Genomic DNA, 27,876 nt, shown 5'->3' with positions numbered 1-27,876 from the left:
AATTGCCTGGTGCCTTTGTAAATAAGTTCACCGTATGTATTAGGGTCTATTTATGGACTCTTTTCTGTTCCATTCCACTTTTGGTCTGTTCGTGCTCTTACTGTGTGCTGCCTTGATTTGTGTAGCTTTATATAGTAAGTCTTGAACTGGGTAGTGGATGCCCTCCAACTTTGTACTTCTTTTCCAGAATAGGTTTTGACTTAACTAGTTCCTTTGCATTTACGTATAATTTCAGCCTCAGCTTATACAGTTATCTTAGATGTCTCTCTTTAATAGCATTAAATCTTCTTATCTATTGTAGAAGAGCATAACTTAACCACCCCTAAAGTCTTTTTGGCATGTGATTTATTTTGAGCTGAAAAGGGCCAAAAGACTCAGGAAGACACTTTTGATCTTGAGTGGCCTGTGCCTGCAGCGGCTTGAGTTCCCAGTCAGAGATTGAGACTGGGTCGCAGCATTGAGCACACCAAATCCTAGACACTGGACTAATGGTCAGTGACAAGGGCTCTGCTTTTCAGCTTTACACAGAAGAATTTCCACAAAGATGGAAAGTAGTGAGGCAAGTAAAGTATTTCTTAGGAGGAAAAGAGTACAGTATGTATGAAGAGACACATGGGCAGATTGAGAGGCAGAGAGTCCCTGAGTTGTGCCCTCCTGGCAGTTTAAACCACTTTTCTGGTTGTCATGGCAATCACCAACTGTCAAGGCCCTGAGAGTTGTGTCATTTAGCATGCTAATATATTAGAGTGAGTGTATAATGAGGCCTATGGTCTCCTGGAAGTCAGACCTTCCGCCGTCTTGAGCCTTGTTGGTACTAACCAGTTCTTTTTTTTTTTTTCTCCCTTCTCTTTGCTGCTTCCCCATGAAACTTAGATAAGAGTAATTGATCTCTAGAAAAAGATTTTTAAAAAGGAAAAAAAGGAAGATTAATTGGTTTCTATTGGGAGGAGGGACTGGGATATGATTCTGGGGTCATAGTCTTGGCAACATGTTTGTTTATGTCTTTAATTTCTCTCAGTGATTTTTTTTTTTAAAGTTTTCAACGTGGAGGTCCTGTGCATAGTTAAATTTTGCCTTTCTCTCTCTCTTATTTTGAATACTGTTAATAGAAGTAGTTTTTTGATGGTGTGTAAAATGTAATTGATTCATTGACCAGGTGACCTGTAACTGCTGAATTTGTTTGCTAATTCTATTGGTGTTCTGTGTGCAGATTTTTTGTATTTCCTGCACAGTCATTTATCATTTCAACACAGATGGTTTTCTTTTCCTTAGCATTCCTTATGTTTCTTTCCATGCTTCATTGCTCCACACACAAAATTGAATAAAAGTGTTAGTAGGACTGGAAATCCTTATCTTGTTTCTGATCTTACAGTAAATGTGTATATTTTTATTTATTTATTTAAATGTGTAGATTTTTTAAAAATATGTCTCTTTATTAGATTATGATGAATCCCATGAATTTAAAAGTAAAATGAAAAGCATAAGGCTTACAAAGAAAAATAGTAGATGTCTTCACAACCTTGAAGTAAGGGGAGATTTTGTAGAGAGAATGCAAGAAGTGTTAAGGTTAAAACAATTAGAAATTGGATTTCATAAAAAATGAGATGACCAGATTTGGAGTAGGAGAAAATAATTGCAATGTATGTAGTTGACAAAGACCGTGAATTGGAGACTATATCAAGAAACTTTGTGAAATTTTAGAGAACTGTTCTTTGTATTAATTAGGGCATATACATATGACAAATATTAGGAAATTGTATATCTAGATTGTAGGATTTCTCTCCTTCTGTCTCTAGCTTCTTTGTCTTCTATTTGTTTTCTGCGTTGAGCATATATTTCTTTGTAGGTAGAAAAAAAAATGTTTGCAGAAAAAAAAACTTAGCAGTGAGGAACCATTGCAGATTTTGACCAGGAAAGTGCTATATATACTTAAAGAGGATTAATTTAAAATCTTAAATTACTTGATTTGGAGAGAGAGAAAAGGTATATAAAAGAGAAGATAAAAGCAGAGCATTACAGAGATAGCACCTTTATCATTGATAAACTGTTGGACATAGAGAGCAGCAATGTCCAATAGTTTCCATAATGTCTGCATAGCAGATCCCTAATGAATATTCCGGACCCTAAGACTTGGGTGACATTCTCTGGTTGGCAATACTATGTGTGCATTGTCGTGTGTCATTAACATTGACACTGCATATTAGAAGAGGACACTTCAGTTCAGTCGCTCAGTCATGTCCAATTCTTTGCTACCCCATGAATCGCAGCAAACCAGACCTCCCTGTCCATCACAAACTGCCCATCGAGTCGGTGATGCCATCCAGCCATCTCATCCTCTGTCGTCCCCTTCTCCTCCTGCCCCCAATCCCTCCCAGCATCAGGGTCTTTTCCAATGAGTCAAGGCTTTGCATGAGGTGGCCAAAGTATTGGAGTTTCAGCTTCAGCATCAGTCCTTCCAATGAACACCCAGGACTGATCTGCTTTAGGATGGACTGGGTGACTCTCCTTGCAGTCCAAGAGACTCTCAAGAGTCTTCTCCAACACCACAGTTCAAAGGCATCAATTTTTGAGCACTCAGCTTTCTTCACAGTCCAACTCTCACATCCATACATGACCACTGGAAAAACCATAGCCTTGACTAGATGGACCTTGGTTGGCAAAGTAATGTCTCTGCTTTTTAATATGCAGTATTAAATATGCAGTATTTAATATGCAGTAATAAGTTGGTCATAACTTTCCTTCCACGGAGTAAGCGTCTTTTAATTTCATGGCTGCAGTCACCATCTGCAGTGATTTTGGAACCCCAAAAAATAAAGTCTGACACTGTTTCCACTGTCTCCCCATCTATTTCCCATGAGGTGTAGAGACCAGATGCCATGATCTTAGTTTTCTGAATATTGAGCTTAAAGCCAACTTTTTCACTCTCCTCTTTCACTTTCATCAAGAGGCTTTTTAGTTCCTCTTCACTTTCTGCCATAAGGGTGGTGTCATCTGCATGTCTGAGGTTATTGATATTTCTCCCGGCAATCTTAATTCCAGCTTGTTCTTCTTCCAGCCCAGCATTTCTCATGATGTACTCCACATAGAAGTTAAATGAGCAGAGTGACAATATACAGCCTTGACGTACTCCTTTTCCTATTTGGAACCAGTCTGTTGTTCCATGTCCAGTTCTAACTGTTGCTTCCTGACCTGCATACAGGTTTCTCAAGAGGCAGGTCAGGTGGTCTGGTATTCCCATCTCCTGCAGAATTTTCCACAGTTTATTGTGATCCACACAGTCGAAGACTTTGGCATAGTCAATAAAGCAGAAGTAGACATTTTTCTGGAACTCTCTTGCTTTTTCGATGATCCAGCGGATATTGGCAATTTGATCTCTGGTTCCTCTGCCTTTTCTAAAACCAGCTTGAACATCTGGAAGTTCCTGGTTCACGTATTGCTGAAGCCTGACTTGGAGAATTTAAGCATTATCTTACTAGCGTGTGAGATGAGTGCAATTGTGCGGTAGTTTGAGCATTCTTTGGGATTGCCTTTCTTAGGGACTGGAATGAAAACTGACCTTTTCCAGTCCTATGGCCACTGATGAGTTTTCCAAATTTGCTGGCACTTAGAAGCTCTGAATTTGAGACCCTCCTTGATTCTGCCCTAGGAGTCTCCTTTCCTCCACTGACATTGATTTCTTTCCTTGACTGACATTGATTTGTAACCCTTCTGCTGTAATAAACTGTAACCACAAGTATAACTGTCCCCAGTGTCTTTTGTGAGTTCTTGCCACATACTATTAATGCCTGGAACTGAATGTGGTGTTGGGACCCTCCAAACCTTCACCTGGTGCCAGCAGTGAGGGTGATTTTGGGGACCTCTCGACACTGCAGTTCTGTCAGACGTGAGGGTGGTCTTGTGAATGGTTTCAAACCTTACACAAATATTATAGATTTGATAGGGAAACAAATGGTATAAGGAGTATTAAATGAATAAAAAAGATGCAGATAAGCTGTTCAGAGAGAAGCCTTTGAGAGATTCTGTGGGGCCAAGAGGAGAAAGAACAAGTGGGAAAACAGAGCAGTCAGGCAGGCAGGAGAGCAACTAAAGGGGTCTGTTCCCTTTGACGTGGGGCAGATTGGGGAGGTCTGAAGGTACAGCTGTTAATGAAAATTTAATTTCTTGGGTGTAGATGAGGGCTCGCTTGCACTTTGTATATGTCAGTGGCCCTTGTCCCCCTGGTCAGCCCACTGCGTGGTCTGCCCCTCTGGGTCCATCTGTCCCAGAACCCCACGTGATGTTTGTCGCAGTCTCTGCACTCCTGGCTCCTGTGGTGCTGCCAGCACCCTCTGTGAGGTGCTCTGGTCTGTGCACTCAGCACCGGAGCAGGGGTGTGTGGGGCAGGGAGTGCGAGTGCCCAGCCCGGACGCCCGCACGCCCGTGCCCCTGCACCGCCCTTCCTGGGTCCTCCAGCTGCCCCACAGCTCAGCTCTCCACCAGCCTGCGTGCTGGTCCCTGCAGGCTGGTTCAGAAAGGGTCCATAGTCCATGCAGTGACTTCACTTCTACTCCTCCTGTGTCCCGTCCCCCCTCACCCCTTTATGGGCTCACTGGAGCACAAAATCCTTTCCTTCTTGCAGCTTCAAACTGAAGCATTCTTACCAATCATTTCTCCTAGTTTGACTCTTTAGGAGCTGTTCACTAATTTCCTAGGTGGACCCACATGTTTGATTCTTACGTGGTGTCTACAGTATAATTCTAAATACGTTTATAAACAGAATCTGGTAAGGGGGCAGGTTTTTCTCTTTCTTAAAATTTATTTTTACTGAGATATAATTGATATGTTGTGTAAGTTTTAAGGGGTACACTGTGTAGGAAAAGGTGTTTATTTGATAGGTTTACATATTGCAAAATGATTACTACCATATTCCTCTGTCATGTACTTCCCCGGTGGCTCAGATGGTAAAGAATTTGGCTGCAACGTGGGAGACCCAGGTTCGATTCCTGGGTTGGGAAGATCCCCTGGAGAAGGGAATGGCAACCCACTCTAGAATTGTTGGCTGGGAAAGTCCATGGACAGAGGAGCCTGGAGGGCTACAGTCTATGGGGTTGCAAAGAGACATGACTGAGCAACTGATACCTCTGTCATATCACGTAATTATCATTTCACTACTTTTTTGTGGTAGGAACAGTTAAGATCTTGTCTCTGAGCAGTACTGAAGTTTATAGTACATCATTGTTGTCTATATTTCTTTTGTTTTCCATCTGAAACTAGTATAAAAAAGGACTGTGTTTTTGTTGTTGTTATTTAGTTGCTAAGGCATGTCCAACTCTTTGTGACCCCATGGGCTTGTAACACACCAGCCTTCCCTGTCCTTCACTATCTCTTGGAGTTTGCTGAAACTCAGGTCCATTGATGGTGATAGTATCCAACCATCTAAACCTCTGTCACGCGATTCTCTTCCTGCCCTCAGTCTTTCCCAGCATCAAGGTCTTTTCCAATGAGTCAGCTCTTCACATCAGGTGGCCAAAGTATTGAAACTTCATCATGAGTACATCCAGCGAATATTCAGGGTTGATTTCCTTTAGGATTCACTGGTTTGATCTCCTTGCAGATCTCAAGAGTCTTCTCCAGCACCACAATTCAAAAGCATCAATTCTTGGTGGTCAGCCTTCTTTATAGTCCAACCCTCACATCCATACATGACTATTGGAAAAAACAAAATTTGACTAGATGGACCTTTGTTGGCGAAGTGATGTCTCTGCTTTTTAATACACTGTCTAGGTTTGTCATAGCTTTCCTTCCCAGGACCAAGCGTATTTTAATTGCATGGCTGAAGTCACTGTCTGCAGTGATCTTGGAGCCCCAGAAAAGAAAATCTGTCACTGTTTCCACTTTCTCCCCATATTTCCCATGAAATGGTGTAACTGGATGCCATTATCATTTTTGAATATTAAGTTGTAAGCCGGCCTTTTCACTATCTTTCACCTTTATCTAGAGGCTCTTAGTCCCTCTTTGCTTTCTGCCATTAGAGTGGTATCATCTACATGTCTGAGGCTGTTGATAATTCTCCCAGCAATTTTGATTCTAGCTTGTGATTCATCCATCTTCGCATGAGAACATTTCATGCAAAGATGGGTTCGATAAAGGACAGAAATGGTATGGACCTAACAGAAGCAGAAGATATTAAGAAGAGGTGGCAAGAATACACAGAAGAACTGTACAAAATAGATCTTCACGACCCAGATAATCACGATGGTGTGGTCAGTCACCTAGAGCCAGACATCCTGGAATGTGAAGTGAAGTAGGCCTTAGGAAGCATCACTACGAACAAAGCTAGTGGAGGTGATGGAATTCCAGTTGAGCTATTTAAAATTCTGAAAGATGACACTGTGAAAGTGCTGCACTCAATATGCCAGCAAATTTGAAAAACTCATCAGTGGCCATAGGACTGGAAAAGGTCAGTTCTCATTCCAGTCCCAAAGAAAGGCAATCCCAAAGAATGCTCAAACTACCGCACAATTGCACTCATCTCACACGCTAGTAAAGTAATGCTCAAAATTCTCCAAGCCAGGCTTCAGCAATACGTGAACCATGAACTTCCAGATGTTCAAGCTGGTTTTAGAAAAGGCAGAGGAACCAGAGATCAAATTGCCAATATCCGCTGGATCATCGAAAAAGCAAGAGTTCCAGAAAAGCATCTACTTCTGCTTTATTGACTATGCCAAAGTCTTCGACTGTGTGGATCACAATAAACTGTGGAAAATTCTGAAAGAGATGGGAATAGCAGACCGCCTGACCTGCCTCTTGAGAAACCTGTATGCAGGTCAGGAAGCAACAGTTAGAACTGGACATGGAACAACAGACTGGTTCCAAATAGGAAAAGGAGTACGTCAAGGCTGTATATTGTCACTCTGCTCATTTAACTTCTATGTGGAGTACATCATGAGAAATGCTGGGCTGGAAGAAGAACAAGCTGGAATTAAGATTGCCGGGAGAAATATCAATAACCTCAGATATGCAGATGACACCACCCTTATGGCAGAAAGTGAAGAGGAACTAAAAAGCCTCTTGATGAAAGTGAAAGAGGAGAGTGAAAAAGTTGGCTTTAAGCTCAACATTCAGAAAACTAAGATCATGGCATCTAATCCCATCAACTTCATGGCAAAGAGATGGGGGAACAGTGGAAACAGTGTCAGACTTTATTTTTTGGGGTTCCAAAATCACTGCAGATGGTGATTGCAGCCATGAAATTAAAAGACGCTTACTCCTTGGAAGGAGAGTTATGACCAACCTAGATGGCATATTAAAAAGCAGAGACATTACTTTGCCAACCAAGGTCCATCTAGTCAAGGCTATGGTTTTTCCAGTGGTCATGTATGGATGTGAGAGTTGGACTGTGAAGAAAGCTGAGTGCTCAAAAATTGATGCCTTTGAACTGTGGTGTTGGAGAAGACTCTTGAGAGTCTCTTGGACTGCAAGGAGAGTCACCCAGTCCATCCTAAAGGAGATCAGTCCTGGGTGTTCATTGGAAGGACTAATGCTGAAGCTGAAACTCCAATACTTTGGCCACCTCATGCAAAGCCTTGACTCATTGGAAAAGACCCTGATGCTGGGAGGGATTGCGGGCAGGAGGAGAAGGGGACGACAGAGGATAAGATGGCTGGATGCCATCACTGACTCGATGCACATGAATTTGAGTAAACTCCGGGAGTTGGTGATGGACAGGGAGGCCTGGCGTGCTGCGATTCATGGGGTTGCAAAGAGTCGGACACAACTGAGGGACTGAACTGAACTGAACTGTGATTCATCCAGCCTGGCATTTCACATGGTACTCTGCGTAGAAGTTAAATTAGCAGTGTGACAATATACAGCCTTGCCTACTCATTTCCTGATTTTGAACCAGTCTTTTGTTCCTTGTCTGGTTCTGACTGTTGCTTCTTGACCTCTATAACCGGTTTCTCGGGAGACAGATAAGGTGGTCTGATATTTCCATGTCTTGAATTTTCCAGTTTGTTCTGATCCACATAGACAAAGGCTTTAGCATAATTGATGAAACACATGTTTTTTTGGAATTCCCTTGCTTTTTCTATGATCCAGCAGAAGTTGGCAATTTGATGTATGATGCCTCTGCCATTTCTAAATCCAGCTTGTACATCTGGAAGTTCTTGGTTCACATACTGTTGAATACTAGCTTGAAGGATTTTGAGTATTACTTTGCTAGCATGTGAAATGAGTGCAATTGTGCGGTAGTTTGAATATTATTTGGCATTGTCGTTCTTTGGGATTGGAATGAAAAACCGACCTTTTCCAGGCTTATGGTCACTGCTACGTTTTCCAAATTTGCTGGCATACTGACTGCAGTACTTTAGCAGCAGTTTTTTTTAGGTTTTTAAATAGCTCAGCTGGAATCCCATCATCTCCACTGGCTTTATTTGTCCTAATGCTTCCTAAGGCCCACTTGAGTTCACACTCCATGATATCTGGCTCTAGGTAAGTGACCACACCATTGTCATTATCCCAGTCATTAACACTTTTTTTGGTTTGATTCTTCTGTGTATTCTTGCCACCTCTTCGTATGTCTTCTGCTTCTATTAGGTCCTTACCCTTTCTGTCCTTTATCATGGCCATCCTTTCATGAAATATTCCCATCATATCTTTAATTTTCTTGAAGAGATCTCCAGTGTTTCCTGTTCTATTGTTTTCCTCTATTTCTTTGCATTGTTCACCTAAGGCTTTCTTACCTCTCCTTGCTATTCTCTGGAACTCTGCATTCAGTTGGGTATATCTTTCCCTTTCTTGCCTTTTTCTTCTCTTCTTTTCTCAGGTATTTGTGAGGCCTTATCAGACAACCACTTTGCCTTCTTGCATTTTTTTTTTTTCTTGCGAATGGTTTTGGTCACTTCCTGCTGTACAGTGTTATGAACCTCCCTCCATAGTTCTTCTGACACTCTACCAGATCTAATCCCTTGACTCTATTCATCACCTCCATTTTATAATCATAAGGGATTTGATGAAGGTTATACTGAGTTGCCTAGTTGTTTTCCCTACTTACTTCAGTTTAAGCCTGAATTTTGCAATAAGGGGTTCATGATCTGAGCCACAGGCAGCTCCAGGTCTTGTTTTTGCTGACTTAATAGAGTTTTTCCATCTTCGACTGCAAAGAATATAATCAGTCTGATTTCGGTATTGGCCATCTGGTGATGTCCATGTGTGGAGTCACGTCTTGTGTTGTTGAAAGAGGGTGTTTGCTATCACCTTATCCATATTTCTGCCCATCTTAGCATTGAAATTCTGGACTGGGTGGAATCATGATAATTTTTCTCTCTCTGTATTGAATCCTGTTTCAACCTGGAATTGAAAAAATTACGAGATAAAGAAGTTTCAGATTTTGTTGGAATCTTTTGGTCTATTTTATATTGACTAGGAAGGAGTAATTGAAATTTTGCTGTTTTTCCCTTATACAACATTTTTTAATTGATTATGTAAGGTACACCCCCTTTAAAGGATGTACTTCAGTAGTTTTTAATATATTCACAGAACTGTGCAACTACTACCTCTCATTCCAGAACATTTTTATCATTCCTCAAAGAGACATGTTTGGTAGCAGTCAGTCCCCATGACGCCCTCCTCCCAGTCCGAGTTTTTGACTGGACATATGTTTTCTATTTCTGTCAGATGTACCTCAGAGTAGAATTGTTGGGTAATATTATAACTCCATGTTTAACTTCTTGAGGAATTGCCAGACTGTTTTTCCAAAGCAGTCTATATCATTTTGTATTCCTCCCAGTATTAAAGGAGGGTTCTTGTTCCCCTACATCCTCACCAACATTTTGTCCATCTTAGTGGAAGTGGTATCTCATTGTGATTTTCGTGGTGATTTCCCAAATGGCTGTTAATGTTGAGCATGTTTTCATGTACTTACTGGCCGTTTGTATATCCTCTTTGGAGTTGCTATGTTTGTAACTGTGTGCACATGTGTACACATGTTCTTACCGCTAAAGTTGTAGTCCATAACACATGATTTATTTTTGAGGATCCATGAGTTTTCCTTCACTTTCTCAGTGCCTGGAAAAGCGGTACCACTACCATGTCTTAATAACGTCATCAGTGTTTTTCATACCATGACTATTGTGCTGCCCCTGCTTTCTTGTTGGAAAGTACTATATGAATTGAGGTTCATACCTGTAGTTCTAAGAGATCTTAAGTTGTATTACTATAGCTGTGTATTTAAACTCTTGTTTGCTAGTTCAAAAAATTATTATAAAAGTGGTATATGCTAGTGTTAAAAATTCAAACAAAATAGGGGGACTTCTCCTGTGGTTCAGTAGTTAAGAATCCACTTTGTAATGCAGGTTGCCTGGGTTCAACCCATGATCAGGGAACTAATATTCCGCATCCTGCAACAAAGAGCCTATGCACCATATCTGGAGTTTGTGACCTGCAATGGAAGACCCTGCCTAATGCACCAAAGAGGCCACGTGCCACAACTAAAACCCGAATATTTAAAAAATTCTAAAAAAAAAAGGAAGCAAGAAAGTTAACAGTCTCACATTTTATATTTGACACACTGTTCCACAGCCAGTTTCCCCAAGGTAAATTATAAAGGAGTTTAAAGTTTCATAGATATCCTCCCAGAAATTAATCTCTTCATATGCATATCCATATTTTTGGAAGTTACATATGGATATGCATATCCATATGTAACTTCCATAAATGAGATTGATATGTGTGTGATCTCCCATAATATGCTATTTTCTTTCAGTAATTGAGGATGTATTTCCTTGAACCTAAATACAGTTCTGCATCATAGTTTTCTGCATAGTATTCTCTTGTTTGTGTTTACTTTGATTAACTAGCTTTGTAGTGATCAGATGTTTATGTGTTCTCACCTTTCATTATTGTAAGTAATGTGACCAGGAACTCCTTGTATGTTCACAAATGGGTTTGTTCTGAGCGTCAATGTGTAGGTGGAATTAGCTAGTTTGAAATATAGTGCATTTTCATTTTAAAACGTGTCACCAGTTGCCCTCCAGGAAGATTATACTGATTTATACACTAACCAGAAGTACATCGGTGTGCCTCCACATAGCACCACTGTCTTTAAATGTTATCTCCAGTAATCTCTTCGTTTTTATTGTACTCATTTGATTATTCATAAGACAGTCCATTTGTGTTTAGTATTTTTAAAATATTGTGTCCATATTATTTTTGACCACTGAATTTCTAAAAACTTGCTTTTTTCCTTTTTGTGTCATGTGACCTTGTATTTGGTTTTTTTAAAAGAAGTTTTAGTCCTTTGATTATAATTTCTTAGCATCTTGACTATACTCTTTTTTGTTCTATTATGCTAAGTAAAGTAATTTCACCTATTTCCCTTGTATTGATCCTAGCAGCAGCCTACTTAGCTCTACCATCCGTAGATGGGACTGTACCATCCATATTCACAGTGACCTATCTCATCAGGCTACCAAAATTCTTCCCTAGGGCAATAGTAATTTTTCCTGTATTGGCAACACACTAAGATGGTGGTGTTCTTTCCAATACCATCAAATCTGAGGCATAAAAGAGTGTTTTCAAGAAGGAAGGATTTAATAATAGCAGTATTCAGTTAAGCCACAGTTTCAGGAAGATGAAGGCTAAGAGTCGATGAACTACTTGGGCTGCGGTCCCTAGGGACCCATCAGTTGGGGCCAGTAATAGGTCATGCAGATGTCAAGGTGAGGACACACTAGAGCGAGCGTAACAGATTCTTTGGTGAAATTTAGCAATGAAATTGAGAGAGAGGACTGTTGCTTGTAGGGGTTGAGGTCAGATATGGGCAGGAGAAAGTTGATTTTAAGACAGGATACCCGAGCAAGTTTCTAGGCAGAAGAGAAGATATCTGAGGAAAGGTTGGAGAGCCAACAAGGACAGAATTAAATGAGTGATTTGGGGATGTGGTGGGTTAATCTTGGAAAGATTGAAGGTACATTTTTCTTGCTGAACAGTGGAGGAAGTTTCATATGGTTTTTGGGTTTAGGAGAGTAAGGACAGCATTTCACTGTTGTGTAATGCATTACTCCAAAACTTAGCACACTGGGCCAGCTTTTAATTTTACTTATAATTTTATGGATCAGGAATTTAGAAAGGATAAAGCTGAAGGAGGTTTGTCTCTGCTTCATGATATATGGGGCCTCAGTTGAGACATTCTAAAGGCTGGCGAGTAGAATCATCTGAAAACCCATTATTCACAAGTATTGTAAGACCAGGACTGCTAATGGGTGTGCCTCTGTGCATTTTTTTCCATGTGGCTTGGCTTCCTTATAGCATGGTGGCTTTAGGGTGGTCAGTCATCTTACCTGGTATCTCAGAGTTTCAAAAGGAAACCTCTCCTTTTCAGAATGGAAGCTGTGTTGCTTTATGACTTAGCCTCAAAAATTGCACATCCATTTTCATTATATTCTGTTGGTTAAAAACACATCAAAAGCCCATCCAGATCTACAAGGAGAATTAGAGTCTGTTTCTTGTAGTAGAACTTCAAGGTTCCATAAGAGCCAGTGGTTAGAGAGATGCTGTTGTGACCTTCTTTGGAGAGTACAGTCTGCCAGAAGAATGCCATAAGAAATTAGTAAAAGGATGATGTGTACTTCACATTATGTACAGCTATACTTTTATATAATCACTTAACCATTTTTCCTAAGACATAAATTCATCTAATATTCTTTTTGTCTGGCACAGATTATAAGACCTAAGGCCCACTGACTGTATCTAACTTGCTATGTTAGGTACTTACCATAGGAATACGTACAAGCTGGTACATGAGTTAGGTTTTCTGATGATGATTAAACTGGAAAATGTTAATTACTCTTGGATTGTAAAACTAGGTGGGGCTTTAGAATGAGGCTTGGAAAGCAGTTCTGTTTTTCATCTATATGTCAAAGCACTTTTACTTACTGCATTTGTAGTCACTCATCTGTAAGACCCATGTTCTTTTCCTGTTTTTTAAATTCCTTTAGAAATAATGAGAATTTGGATAATTCACAATGAATTATTCTTCATTGCTTACAAGAGGTATGACGTACACCTGGGAACATGCCTGTAGTTGTGCGGATGAGTCACATGTTGCTGTGATAAACCCATGCTCATTCATGAACAGTAGAAGTATGAAATAACAATAGGTCTTGACATTGAAGGAACTTAGTCTTTCAGCTGTATTTTGATGTCTGCGTGTATAATTATGTCCTTTGGTTTTAAATGGATAGGTAAGTGTTGTCAGTTCTTTTATTTTAAAAGTATTTTTGTTCCTAAAAGAATGCTTTTTTTTTTTTTTAAGTTGTGAAAGAAATCTCAATATTTCTCAGGTATCTTCTGATTTTTGAACTCTACTTTCACCCAGTTCTCATTGCAAGATCCTTTGTCTCCCCAGTTCATAATTCAATATATTGTATTTCTGCTTACCCAGAACATAATTAAGAACTAAGAAATGAGCCCCAAATCTTTGGGTTCACATGAAATGTCCAAGTTCATGTACTAAAGTTCATGTTTGCTATAGAGAAAACCCCCTGTTAAGATCTCAAATAATGTCTGTTTACTCTTCCTCTGCCTACCAAGTAAGTAAGGATAAGGCTAAGAACAAGAAGGATGACATTAAGGCTATGAAATTCATTGTAAGACCTGGTGAACATTGCGGCCTTAGCCTGTTCGATGTAGTGATAAATTTTTTTCAGCAGGTGGACTTGCCTAAACTCATCAGGGGTTAAAAGTCAGATTATTATCAAGCTTTTATACAGCAACATTTGGGGAAGAGGTCAGTGCAAGTAAATTTTATAATACCTTTATTGGAGCAGTGGTTAAGATTCCTCTGTCAAAGATACATTGATGAGACAAATGGCTGTGACTGGCGCTGTGTACTTAAACAATAGAAAGTATTGGCATTGGATACGAAGTGTGTCCATTAACTGTCTTTAATTGTGAATTCTAAGATTTGTGGAGTATTTATATACTCAAAATACCTTCAGTGAAATTGAGTACTTAGTTGTATGTGTATGTTTGAGAAAAGAAGTTCGTAACCCAAATTAGAGAGTCAAGTAAATCTGTAGACTGGACTACTTGAAAACAGCCACTAGCAATCTGATCTTATGGTAACTCCTGTGCATTTTAAGAACTCCTGCCAATAACCCACCCCCACCCACCAGGGTGCATTTAAAATGCTTTTTTCTAAAGCCTTTTCAGTGGATTTAGAAATGATTCAGGACTGCTCTAGACTATACAGTGTAGAGATTGGGCTTTGAGATTCTAGCTTGACCCCCAAGATGTGAATTGCATTTCCATTGTGAGCTCTGTTTTCGTTGAAGCTCTTTTCTGTCAATTTTCAGTGTATTTTTTTTAAACATTTGCTTATTGCTCTAAAGTGACAATAAAAGGAGAAGAAACCTAGATTATTGATCATAAAAGCAGAAGGAATCCTTATTTTTATTTTATGCTGTTTAGAAGCAGATTCTAATTTTGTATACATATGGAGCTGTTAGTGCACTTCTGCGTCTGAAATGTTTGTAGATCACCCTGATCGTTATGTTCAGCATCTTATGGACATTTTCATATCTCAGTATCTTTCTTAGTAGCGCGCCTTAAGTACTACACATTTTGATTTTGCAGTGTAACAAATATAATTTTTCATATATGCCATTCTCTTGATAGTGTTTTTATATGATACAATTTTACATTTAGATTATTAGTTCACTTTTCCCTCATCTAGTCTAAGAGAAAGGATATCTTTAAGGATATCCTGTCTCGTTAAATTGCTTTTCACAAATAATGAAAGTCTGGAATTGGACAACTTGCACTGCTCTCAAGGCTCTTCACAAAGACCGTCAGTGTGTCTCTTCAGAAAATATGCCAAAATTTTGTTGATGTGGATCTGGTTCTCTCATGATGTTGCAGTCAAACCGTGAGCTGGGGCTGCTGTCAGCTGAAAGATTGGCCCAAAGGAACTGCTTCGTTTCCCTGCTCTTGCCTGCTCAGGTGGTTGTTGGGAGGCCTCACAGGGCTGGTTGCAGCCAAATAGCTGGCTTGGCAGGGGTGGGGAGGGCACCCAGGGCACCTAGCAGAGAAGCCACAGCCTTATCTCTTGGGAGGTGACATTAAACTTGAGTGCTGAATGTCTTGATTCTCTTATAAAAAAATTTCAGTCTTTGGATAAGTCATTAATAAAATGGTGAGTTAATTGTCATGTGGCCATTTTGTTTTATATAGAAATATCAAATCATTGTGTTCTGCACCTTGAACTAACATAATGTTGTAGATCAGTTATACTTCAACAAAAAGAGAAAAGATGAGTTAGTTTCTTTTCCTTCCTTTTTCACTTTGGGTCAGTTAGTTGTACCTTCTTAAGTGCTATAGGCAATACTCTTAACATTGGCCTCAGTTCAGTTCAGTCCTGTCTGACTCTTTGCCTCCCCATGGAATTCAGCACGCCAGGCATACCTGGCCATCACCAACTCCCAGAACTTGCTCAGACTCGTATCCATCGCGTCAGTGATACCATCCAACCATCTCATCCTCTGTCATCCCCTTCTCCTCCTGCCCTCAGTCTTTACCAGCATCAGGGTCTTTTCCAATGAGTCAGCTCTTTGCATCAGGTGGCCAAAGTATTGGAGCTTCAGCTTCAGCATCCATCCTTCCAAGGAATATTCAGGATAGATTTCCTTTAGGAGTGACTGCTTTGATCTCCTTGCAGTCCAAGAGACTCTCAAGAGTCTTCTACAACTCTCTCTCAAGAGTCTTCTTAGATTCAGGGGATTAGATCTGATAGACAAAGCCTGGTCTCTGACTCACAATCTGTGTCATTAGTCACAGTGGGTTTGGGTAGTGGTGGAACAGTAGTCAACACTTATGGAGCTCTTAATATGTGCTCAGATATGGTTTTGAGAAAGTGAAGTATAGGGGCAAGTGCCCAGAGAAGTAATTTACTCAGTGTCACTTAATGAGTAAATGCCACTGCTGTGGTTCCAAGTCGGCATCCCTGAATTTAGGCACAAGTCTGTACAAGTAATTGATAAGGAGGCCAAGGCCTGAAATTATTTGTTGGCCTTTGTATTAACATTTCAAATGTTCAAGGTCTCTTATTCTGTTTACTGCAATCACCGTAGCTCAACTGCAAAAACTGTTTCTTCATCTGTCATATTTATCTTTTTAAGGTTGTAGATAAATAAGGATCCTTTGTCTCTGGAGCATTTGTCTTTGCCCTGGTTTTCCCTCTACAGCTCTCTTCCATTTATTAGTATTATGGGAAATACTTGATGTAATAACAGATTAATCTACATTTAAGAGTTTTTCAATAAGTTTTCCTTATTGAATCTCTCCCAGTCTGAAGGGAGTTTAGCAGTTGTGTCATAGGCTTCATAGTTGCTTATTTTGGGGTTAGATTCTTGGGCTGTTTTTGTACATTTATACATCCTGCTTTGTGTGTGCCTGTATGTCCATGCAACTGTGTGGCATGAGGGGCCACGGGGTCTTGTTCCCCCTCGGTGGAAGCACAGTCTTAACCACTGAACTGCCAGGGAGTCCCTGCCTTTTTATATTTAGCATTATTATTAGTGTTTCTACTGAGGTGTGTATAATCTAAATTTTACCTTAAATTACTAAGGAAAATAGTGTTTCCTAATTTCAACAAGTTTTTAGTTGATATACCCTACAAACATATTTCTTACAACTGTTATGTATGATATGACTGTCACACATTAGGAAGTTTGTGTATGATATGATTTTAAAGCAGTAATTTATTTTCTTATTTGTTTTGTAACCTGAAAATCACGGTTATTAAACACTGGTTCTAAAATTTTGTTCATGAAGGTTAATTACAATAGAGACTTATGTAACATTGATGAACTATTTCCAACTTCTTATCTTGTATTGAGAAAATGCATACTGCTTAAAATGCCAGTTTCTGTTTTATATCAGTTTTTCTGAATTCACTCGCAATTCCATACAGTTAATTCATACTTTAATCATCATAAAGAGAAGGGGTACATATTTTAGCTATGCAGGTCAAGAAGTGACAGTTAGAACTGGACATGGGACAGTAGACTGTTTCCAAATCAGGAAAGAAGTACGTCAAGGCTGTATATTGTCAACCTGCTTATTTAACTTATATGCAGAGTACATCATATGAAATGCTGGGCTGGATGAAGCACAAGCTGAAATCAAGATTGCCAGGAGAAATATCAAGAACCTCAGATATGCAGATGATACCACCCTTATGGCAGAGAGTGAAGAAGAACTAAAGAGCCAATTAATGAAAGTGAAAAAGGAGAGTGAAAATGTTGGTTTAAAACTCAACATTCAGAAAACTAAGATCATGACATCTAGTCCCATCACTTCATGGCAAATAGATGGATAAACAATGGAAACAGTGACAGACTTAATTTTGGGGTGCTCCAAAATCACTGCAGATGGTGTCTGCAGCCATGAAATTAAAAGATGCTTGCTTCTTGGAAGAAAAGCTATGACCAACCTAGACAGCATATTAACAAGCAGAGACATTACTTTACCAACAAAGGTCCATCTAGTCAAAGCTATGGTTTTTCCAGTGGTCATGTATGGATGTGAGAGTTGGACCATAAAGAAAGCTGATCACCAAAGAATTGATGCTTTTGAACTGTGGCGTTGGAGAAGACTCTTGAGAGTCCCTTGGACGGCAAGGAGATCCAACCAGTCCATCCTAAAGGAGATCAGTCCTGGGTGTTCGTTGGAAGGAATGATCTTGAAGCTGAAACTCCAATACTTTGGTCACCTGATGTGAAGAACTGACTCATTTGCAAAGACCCTGATGCTGGGAAAGATTGAAGGCAGGAGGAGAAGGGGACGACAGAGGATGAGATGGTTGGATGGCATCACCGACGTGATGGACGTGAGTTTGAGCAAGCTCTGGGAGTTGGTGATGGACAGGGAAGCCTGGTGTGCTGAAGTCCATGGGGTCGTAAAACGTTGGACACGACTGAGTGAACTGACTGATTTTAGCTGATGGTTCAATACTTTATCATAGTAGAAAGAGCATAGTGTTTAGAATGTAGCAGAGCTTGGTTCTAATCCTGACTAATGCTTCCAATCTGGGTGATTCTGGACTAGTGTGTATAACAACCCCCCCACCCCCCACCACCACTACCAACACACAGTCTTTCCGTAGAAATGATGATAGAGCATCCCAGTGTTGTTTGCCTTAGATGGCATCATAAACAAGAGTCTAGAATGGCCCCTGACAGGTTTTTCATTTATTTTCCCCTTTAACCTGCTCAGAGTTTGTTTCTGAGCATCTGGGGTCACACCTATATGCATTATCCAGACCTGCAACAGAGCCTCTCTCCTCTGCCCCAGTGGTTTGAGCTGGTCTCCACCTGCTCTGGGGTTGCCTGTTCATCCAGAGAGCTCCTTGCACCACCACACCTTTGGAATGAGTAAGAGACAGGTTGAAAAATGGCATTCTTTTTTATTGTGGAAATTCTCAAGCATAAAGTAATTTTAAAGAATAATATGGGGAATCCCAGAATTTCGTCTATTTTAGCATCATTGAATAATTATATTTTCTTTTATTTATTATATATGTATGTGATGTATATACATTTTTCTTATGCTTCATTATTTAAAAAGCAGTTAAAAACATCATGACATTTACAGCAGACATCTAAGAAAAAGTACATTCTCCTGTTACATAACCATATCATTGTGTTACACTGAAGAAAATTAATTATTCCATAATGTCATCTAAATTTCCTTTACATTTATCTAATTGTCTTAAGAAATGAGTTTGTTTATGCTTTTCCTTTTTAAATTTAAGGCAGTTAGCATTTGTTATTACATTGGTTTTTATGCTTCTTTAATCCTTATTTTTTAAAATTTTTATTGTTTGGGCCACACCATATGGCTTATAGGATCTTAGTTCTCTGACCAGGGTTGCAACTGGGCCACAGCCGTGAAAACGCTGAGTCCTAGCCATTGGACCACCAGGGAGATCCCTTTCCCATCTTTGGTTAGATTTATTCCTCAGTGTCTATCTATCTATCTCTCTATCTTTTTTTTTTAGGATTATGTCTTTGTGATTTATCTTTCTTTAAAATTTATTTAGTTTTTGGTTGCGCTGGGTTTCTGTTCCTTCACACAGCTTTCTCTTGTTGTGCCAGATGGAGGCTTCTCATTGTGGTAGCTTCTTTTGTTGTGGAACTTGGGCTCTAGGTGCTTGGGCTTAGTTGCTCCGTGGCATGTGGGGTCTTCCCAGACCAGGGATTGAACCTGTATCTCCTGTATTGGCAGGCGGATTCTTTTCCACCGAGCCACCAGGGTAGTCCAAAGTATCATTATATTGTTAAGATTTCAGTTTCTCATTGTTTATTGCTGGTATCTAGAAATACAGTTATTACATCTTGAGCTTATATCCTCCTATTCTCTTTACTCAGTAGTTTTAGTAACCTTTTTGTAGACTCCTTTACCTTTTCCTATTGCCATTCAAGTTGTCTGTGAACAGAGATACACTACTGAACCCCCAAGCAAGTTCATGTGCTCGACCCCACAGTGAGACCAAACAGACTGAACCATCAGAGTTTCAAGTAGAGAAAGGTTTATTGCAGGGCGGAGCAGGGAGACTTCAGGTGGCTTGTGCTTCAGAAAACCCCGAACTCCTTGAGGGATTTCAGCAAAGCATATATTTAAAGGCAGGACTGTCCCAAGGTGTGTGATCTCCTCATGCCCAGTTCTGTGGTTGGTTGATGGTGACCACGCCTTAGGCACCAGTAAGTCTGGGGGCTGACTGCTCTTGATCATCAAGTAGTTAATTTCTGACATTTGGTGGTGGTTTTAGCATGTGAAAAACGTAGGTATATGCTTGAGGTACTATTATCTGGGTACTTCAGAGAAGAGTTGTGGCACAGGATATAGGGGAGGGGTCTGCCCCAGGAAGGCCCCGTAAGGGCTTCTTTGGTTACAGATAGTTTTACATCTTCCTTTCCGTTTATTTTGCCCAGTTGTGCTGACCAGAGCTTCCAGGCCAGGGTAGAATAAAAGTAGGGAGAGTAGTCTCACTTACCTTGTTCCTGATTTTAGCAGTTAAAGCATTCATTCTTTCACAGTTAGGACTGATGTTATCTGTAGATTTTCCATAGATGTTCTTTTTGTCCTGCTTTGTTGAGAATTTTCATCAGGAATGCATGTTGAATATCGTGAAGTATTTTTCGTGTGCTTGCTGATCTGATATATAGTTTTTGCTCTTTTGGTGTGTTGTTTGTGGTGAATTACATCTATTGATTTTTGGATATTAAACAGCTTTTAATTCCTAGAATACTCCCTACTTGGTCATGATGTGTTATCCTTTTAATATGTTGCTTAATTTGTTACATCACTATTAGAGAGCTAAGAAACTAGGGTCAGTGAAAAAAAATTATACTTAATATTTTTTGCTAGAAAATAGTTTGCTGAAAATTCTTCCAGGCTTTTGTCTATGAGAGAGTTCTGAACTTCTGATTTACTGTTCAAATTGAACTAGTCTTGTGCTCAGCAAGGGAAAGGGAGTCATCTTTATGCTGGCCAACAGTTGCCCCAGATAGCTGAGAAGGATAGTTTCAGAATTGTTTCCTTTGAAGCCTTCCTAATAAATGGTGCAGGTAGAGCTTTATAGTTTTTTGGGTGTGCTTGGAAGATAGGAATCAGAGTGGACTTAAAAATTGCTTAACAATCCATTCTTGCTCACTTGTATTTGTAATCCAATCTAATATATATTTTTAAAGACTAAAAGGAAAACTTTGGGGAATTCCCTGGAGGTCCAGTGGTTAGACTTTCACTGCCAAGGGCTGGGTTCGGTCCTTGTTCAGGGAACTTAAGATCCTCCAAGATGTGTGACATGGCCAAGTTTTTTTTTTAAAGAAGAATAAAAGGAAAACTTTTAAGTGATGAATGCATGATTTGTAATAAATAGTGTAAGTCATGAAGTACAGTTGTATCAACCAAACCCCTAAGTCAAGGGAGTCGTCCGTTGCTGGACCCTTTCTGGCTCTCTCTCTGCTTGATGCCGTCAGCAGGGTCCTTGTATGGCATTGCCATTAACCCGTGCTCCTGTACTGAATGATGGCGAAGAAGCAGAAGGAGGCGGCCTTGTCTAGCCTTTGACTGTTCTCAGGATTCCTTTTGTGTGGACAGTGTTGTGTAGGACACAGGGTTTCCTCTGCTAGTAGCCATCATGGTACGTGTTGTTTGCTCATTGCAGGGAATTGGAGCAGATAACTCATTTTCTCTTAATTCCCTGGATGCCGAAGCAGTTGGTGAGGTCTGCTGTGCGGAGATGTGCTCCACTCTCTTGGCAGCCTGAGAGTTACCATTCTGTGAGAAGAGACTGAAACATGTTTGGAAAGACTGTTGCTTCCTGTAGAAATCAGGAAATTAGGATTTGAGAATACATGGACTCAGTTTTGAAATTATGTACATCAATTTTCAAAATAAAAATTAGGATCAGAGCTAAGATTTTGTATGCTGTGTGGCAAGGCCAAAGAGAAAAAAAAATTAGGATATGTTTGATACTTTCAGTTGTTTTTATATTTTTGTTGTAAGATTTACTTTTATGCCCCTCTTGTTTAGTTGGCTTTTTTTTTTTTTTGCATAGGATTCTTAGTGTGAGGGCTCCTGAGATAATTGGACTACTCTAGTAATTTCTTCAACTTTCAGTCCTATCGAGAAAAGGAACAGCTGCGCTTCTGCTGTGATTACACTGGAAATAGCTCCCATTGATTGTAGCTCACATGTACACACCCTGGCTGTCAGGAATTCAAATCTGAAACATGCAGTAGTGGTACAGGTTTCTTCTCTTTACACACAGTTAAATTAGTTTTAAATTTAGAACCTTTCATGTTAGCTATAATATGCAATTAAATGGTAAATAGCTTTCAATTAAGCTATCAAATGTTTCTGTGTAGTAAGACTGGGAAACGGTCCTCTGGGTATTAAAAATGGAATGCATTTCTTACTGGTGAACAGAGCATGCTTTGGAGTCAGACCCGACTTCCAGCCCTGAACCAACTGCTTATGGTCCCTGAGACTTTTGTCCAGTTCAGCAGTGTAGAAATTACACCCTCTGCCCTGAGTGGTTGTAAGAAACAGTAGACATCAGTGTTTCCTAAATACTTTGTGCTGCAAAATGTGTCTAGTTTCTTGACGAAATGGTTTTGTGTCTGGAATTTGTAGCATCTTCTGTGCTCTTGGAGGTTCCCAATGTGTGTTAAGACACTGGGCTCTGAGAACCCCTTTGGTCAGGAAATCTACTCACTTTGTGCAGCTTAGCATTTCCCAGACGGAACTTCTCCTCCCTTCCTCCTTCCTCACCCCGAAGGTCTGCAACATGTTTCAGTTTACTTTTGTTTCAGTGGATCATGATTTTGAAAATACAGTGCTTAGCACAGTATCCCTAGTTTACTTGAATAGTATTCAATTTCTTTTCCTCCTTTTCATTGTTAATTTGAATGATTTAAACACTGTTGTGAACTCAGAGCCCACTTGAATTTGGTGTAGCCTTGTATGTAAGTAATAAGCCATGTTTTCCTCCAGTTTTATTGAAATAGAATTGACTTAAGCACTGTGTGAGTTTAAGCAGTACAGCCTAATGACTTAACATGTATATATTGAGAAATGATAACCACAATAAATTTAGTTACCCATTCATTCATTTAATAATTTATTATGTTTTATTCCTAATTATCTTTCATTTCAGTTCTTCTTTTGCCACAAATGTTGTTAGAGACTTTGAAAGTTCTTAGAAAGTTCTTATCTAGTTAAATTCCTGCTTTAATAATTCAACACAATTTAAATAATGATAACATTTATAATATTTCTTGAACTGCTACTCCTGGCCCTCTGACAGATGTATTGAGGGTGTGTTTTAGATGCTTCCTGTTTTGAGCATGAACAGTAGGCATGAACCATCCTTACCTTTCTTGAGGGATTTGTAAGAATTCTGAAGATTTAAAAAATGAGAGCATCCTTGCAATTAAAAAAGAAGCAGTAGATATTAAAGAATAAAATGTAGAAAAGTATTTTTTTTTTAGGAAAAAATTGGAAAAGATAGAGGAAAAAAATAAAATAGAGATAAAAAGAATAAAAGGGTAATTATATAATCCAGAGATGTTTGCTGCTAAATATCTTTATCTTTCCAGACTTTTTCTTGTGTGTTTCACCAAAATGGTATCATATGAGGCATGCTTCTTTGTACCCTGGTCATCTTATTTGCAGTGCAAAGTGAGGTCATGTAGATGCCTATGAAGCATTGTTACCTCCCCAAGCCCACCTTAACACTGAGTACTCTCTCTTGCTCTCCAACCTGTTTCCTGGCAGGAGCTTGAGGTTGAGGACAAGTGGTGAGAGGAGCACGTTCTTTTGGTGGGTAAATTGTCATATATCGTATACTTCCTTATTGGTATGCAGAACTATGCAGAGTACACATCCTTTGTTTTGGTGAGTTGTGTTACACTAACCCCAGAAGATCTGCATTTAACTTACTGGTTAGAAATGTCCAGAGTTGGAATATACATAATATGTGCACCTAGACTTTAAAACCTCCAGTTACTGTTATGGTGTGTTGGGCTGGTTCATTGCTTTTTTAAGGTAAGTTTTTAAAAAATGAAGAAGCCTAAAAGAAAGACATAGGGCATTTTTCTCTTGATGAAAGATGCTCTTGAAAAAATGTTATATTATTAAACATGTTTCACATCCAGTTTTACTATTTAGAGATTTATTTACTGGTATGAAGAACTGATAAAGAAAAAGAGTTTCTATTACTATTTTTCTGGAAAAAAAAAAAAAAACTTTTTTAAACAATCATAGGTGGCTATCATCCAGTGAAAATTGGAGACCTCTTCAATGGCCGGTACCATGTAATCAGGAAGCTAGGATGGGGCCACTTCTCTACTGTCTGGCTGTGCTGGGATATGCAGTAAGTGCTCCTTGTCATGTGTGCTGTTGATTCCTGATTTGGTTCAACATCTTTATTTTATAACAAGCTATTTAAATATTAACTTTCTTCTGCTTTTATATGAGACTTATTCTTTGTAATTTCACCACACTCGAGTCATATAGTAATTCATCCATACCAGAAAAACATTTCAAATGTAAAATAATAACATATAGACCTTTCAAATTAGTGGGTTTTGACTTTCTTTTTTTTTAAAGCTATGATCCATAATATGAAACTGCCTTCTTAAAGTACACATACTCATGTGTAGTGTGTATAAATTGAAATAAAAGTGTTTTAAAATAATACTTGATCTTGACCATACGTGACGATGAACTCTGATATTTATCTAGTGTGCCATATTTTTATGAGGACAGAACAGAAACAAAAAGCAAAAAAGATCTACTTATGAAGCCACTGCTTAACTGTGGCCCCACAATTTGAAAAGTACTATTTTAAAGGAAAGTATTAAAAGTTTCTATTAATTAGAGCTTATTAGAGTTCATTATAATGTTTAGTTTATTAGTCTGGTTTATTAGTTGTTAACACTTCTGCTGTTAATATTTTTTTAAATGCATTTTTTCAAAGGGGAAAAAGATTTGTTGCAATGAAAGTTGTAAAAAGTGCCCAGCATTATACGGAGACAGCCTTGGATGAAATAAAATTGCTCAAATGTGTAAGTACTACAAATATGTGAATGATATAAGAAAGGTTAATGACACAATTTTACAGAGGAATTTTTCTGAATTTTACTAAATTAATTGAATTTATTATTTATAAATTCAAATGCTGAATCTTTCATTTAAAAATTTTTTTCTTTTATTAAAATAGTTTTGGCTGGTATAGTGGAAATCACTTTCAGTCTTAAACACTTGTGTTCTTAACTTTTTCTTTTTCTAGGTTCGAGAAAGTGATCCCAGTGACCCAAATAAAGACATGGTAGTGCAGCTTATAGATGACTTCAAGATTTCAGGCATGAATGGAATACGTATCCTTTCTGACAGTTCTGTTGCTTCCTAATGGCTGAATTAATATGCTAGTTTTTCTTTTCAATTTTAAAAAATGTAAATATTTCAAGCCCTTATAAACGTACATCTGCTCTGCTTTATCACTCTCCACATGAAACCTCTAGTGTCACCGTATTATATGATTCTTGAAAGATGAAAGCTTCTTAATTGTAAGATGAGTTGTTCCTTTTCCTTTTTTAATATGGAGGCCTTACTTCTAGTTTTGGAGAAGAAATGTGTCTTACAAGTGAAGCAGGGGCATCTCATGACCTCTTTTTTTCTTTGGAGAATATCATTTTTAACTATGCTTCTGGTCAGTTGTTTGCATGCTTAGTAGCTTTGGAGGTGAGGCTCAGCAGGGTGAATGGGTGTGGAAGGAGTTATTTTCTCTTTCTGCCTGGGACATTACTAAAGGGTAGCCCAGGAGTGGCAGTGACATCGGAGTAACCTGTAGTTTAGTGTCGTTGGCACAAGTGGAGGGAAGAAATAATGTCTTTAGTTTCCAAAATGCTGTTTCCGTATTTTAGTGTTGGATCCTCTGAGTTAGCTCTTTGTGTGATTGACCTAGGCAATGCCTTCATTTCCCAAGGTTCAGGAATACTGGACTGTGTATTTATAGTCCTTTGAGGGCCAGGAATGTGTCAAGAGCCAGGGTCTTTTCCTCCTTCCTGACCTTTTATTCTTCCATTTATCATCTTTGGAACAAATCCAGCATTTTGATGTTTGACCTGTTGAAGCTTCAGAAACCTGAGGGCAAACTTCTCCCAGCTTTCACTCCAGAATGACATCCTGTTTGTGCATCTGCTAAGTCCTGATTCCTCCGGGAAGCACTCCCCTCACACCTGGTGATTTGAGGAGGTTTTTGTATTTCTTCTAGGGATTGGATTCGAGGACACTGGCAAATTCTGGTGACTGCTGATGTTGCCTCTTCTTTGCCTTAAGGTCCTTTCTGTTAACTGCAGGGTGCATTTTCCCTCTTGATAGATGGAAGATGGAACTGGTCCTCTGTCCTGCTCTCCAAGTGAGCCTGTTTATGGTAGGCGGGGCAGCCCTTGCTCTTGCATCACATTTGGAATGTTGTTAAAACAGCTGATAGAGAGAGGGTTTCTTTGGAGGAAACACCTAATTTGTAGGTCAGTGGAGTTGATTTTTTGATATATATACTCCAGTGGCTTTCATTGCTTTGCGAATACTCTGGTGATAATTTAGAAACCTTGGGCTTTGGCTCTATGTCTGCTATTAAGTTTAGACTTTAATTTCCTTTTTTTTTTTTTTAAATGAGTTTGGGAAATAGGAACTTCTCACTTTAGATCATCTATGCATAAGTCTGTAGCACATTTGTTTTCCAGTATTGTAGGAATATTTTTCTTATTTTTATTAAAGATATTTAAAGCAATAGTTACTATGATGATGTGCTTTAATAGATCTAGAGATTACATAAAATATTAAATGACCTTTTTATAGTCCATATATAGGCCCTAAATGGTTTCAGAGCCATTCATTTCTGAGTGAATGACATGTTTATATTTACATTAGAGACTTTGATGGGGCATAGTTCTGGAGGGCCAGTGGTTGACTAGAATTTCTACTTTTATAAAAAAAAGACAACAGATTCCTGAGACTTCATTATTATAGGTTGTTCTTATGACCATGCCATGTCCTAAATTGTGATCATACATTCTTTAAAACTTAAATAATTAAAATTTTGATCTAGTGACCCAGTGAAAGATACTATTGAAGGAAAAGGTTAAATGTCTTCACTGTGTTTGGTGAATTTCTGTTTTATAAAATGTTTTATGTGATGATTGGATGGAAATTTAGGTGGGCAGGCAGGACACTTAAGAGGGGCAAGTTCTCTTGTTCTTTCCCTCATGGGTTCTGTGAGGTTTTAGTCTTGCTCATTTTCATTAAGGCTTATTGTCAGGAGGGGTGTGCTGGAGGGAGGAAGCCCACAGGTAAGTATTGTGCCAAGTCATGACTCTGCCACCTTTACCCTGTGTCAGGCAGGAAGGGTATTAGACTCGCTGAGGTTTACTTGCCTCATTCCCCACCATTGTTATGTTAGTTAGTTAGTGAAGTTGCTCAGTCGTGTCCGACTCTTTGCGACCCCATGGACTGTAGCCTACCAGGCTCCTCTGTCCATGGGATTTTCCAGGCAAGAGTACTGGAGTGGGTTGCCATTGCCTTCTCCAGGGAATCTTCCTGACCGAGGGATCGAACCTGGGTCTCCCGCATTGTAGGCAGATGCTTTACCGTCTGAGCCACCAGGGAAAGCCCCATTGTTATGAGTGCACATTAAATCCTATATGGTACATAGTAAGTATACTTAGTAAATGTTAGATTTTTCTGTTTAGGTGAGAAACAGTAAGCAGCCTTTTTTTTTCTTTTTAAATTTTTTATCTTGGCTGCACTCGGTCTTCGTTGTGATCTGCGGGCTCTAGTTTTGGTACACCGGCTTAGTTGCGGCATGAGGGATCTTAGTTCCTGGACCACGGAGCGAACCTGTGCCCCCTGAATTGGGAGCATGGAGTCTTACCCACTGGACCACCAGGGAGGTTCCACACTTTTGGTATTATTGATAGTATTGATGTTACACTTTATAAAGAACTAATTCTTTTGCCAAGTGCCACAGTGATTCTGCTTTCAGTAATTGTCACTCCAGGAATTGCATCCAGAAATGATCCTTAACCCTGTCCCAGATGTCTGCATGGTCTTCGAAGTGCTTGGCCATCATCTCCTCAAGTGGATCATAAAATCCAACTACCAAGGCCTCCCAGTACGTTGTGTGAAGAGCATCATTAGACAGGTGAGACTTATGACCGCAGGCCCCGTCCTCTAATACCTACTGGCCAGCCTTTCAACACAAATTACTGTTTGTTTATTTTAAAATATTTATTTTTTTTGGCTGTGTTGGGTTTCAGTTGCACCCAG

General features: G+C 39.3%; 1 protein-coding gene across 11 annotated transcripts in view; it reads left to right on the top strand.

Moving 5' to 3' along the window:
• The window catches only part of SRPK2 (SRSF protein kinase 2), a 239,250-nt gene that overhangs the window by 167,109 nt on the left and 44,265 nt on the right, over positions 1-27,876 (top strand). For all 11 annotated transcript variants that reach the window (XM_061165206.1, XM_061165200.1, XM_061165205.1 and 8 more), the window contains 4 exons: positions 23,812-23,920; positions 24,527-24,614; positions 24,839-24,926; positions 27,645-27,751. In XM_061165206.1, the coding sequence (XP_061021189.1) occupies positions 23,812-23,920; positions 24,527-24,614; positions 24,839-24,926; positions 27,645-27,751 (392 nt within the window). The remainder of the gene's footprint in view (positions 1-23,811; positions 23,921-24,526; positions 24,615-24,838; positions 24,927-27,644; positions 27,752-27,876) is intronic.

This window comes from Dama dama, chromosome 18 (genome assembly GCF_033118175.1).
Source record: "Dama dama isolate Ldn47 chromosome 18, ASM3311817v1, whole genome shotgun sequence".
Taxonomy (NCBI): domain Eukaryota; kingdom Metazoa; phylum Chordata; class Mammalia; order Artiodactyla; family Cervidae; genus Dama; species Dama dama.
This window is presented reverse-complemented; position numbering and strand designations above follow the sequence as displayed.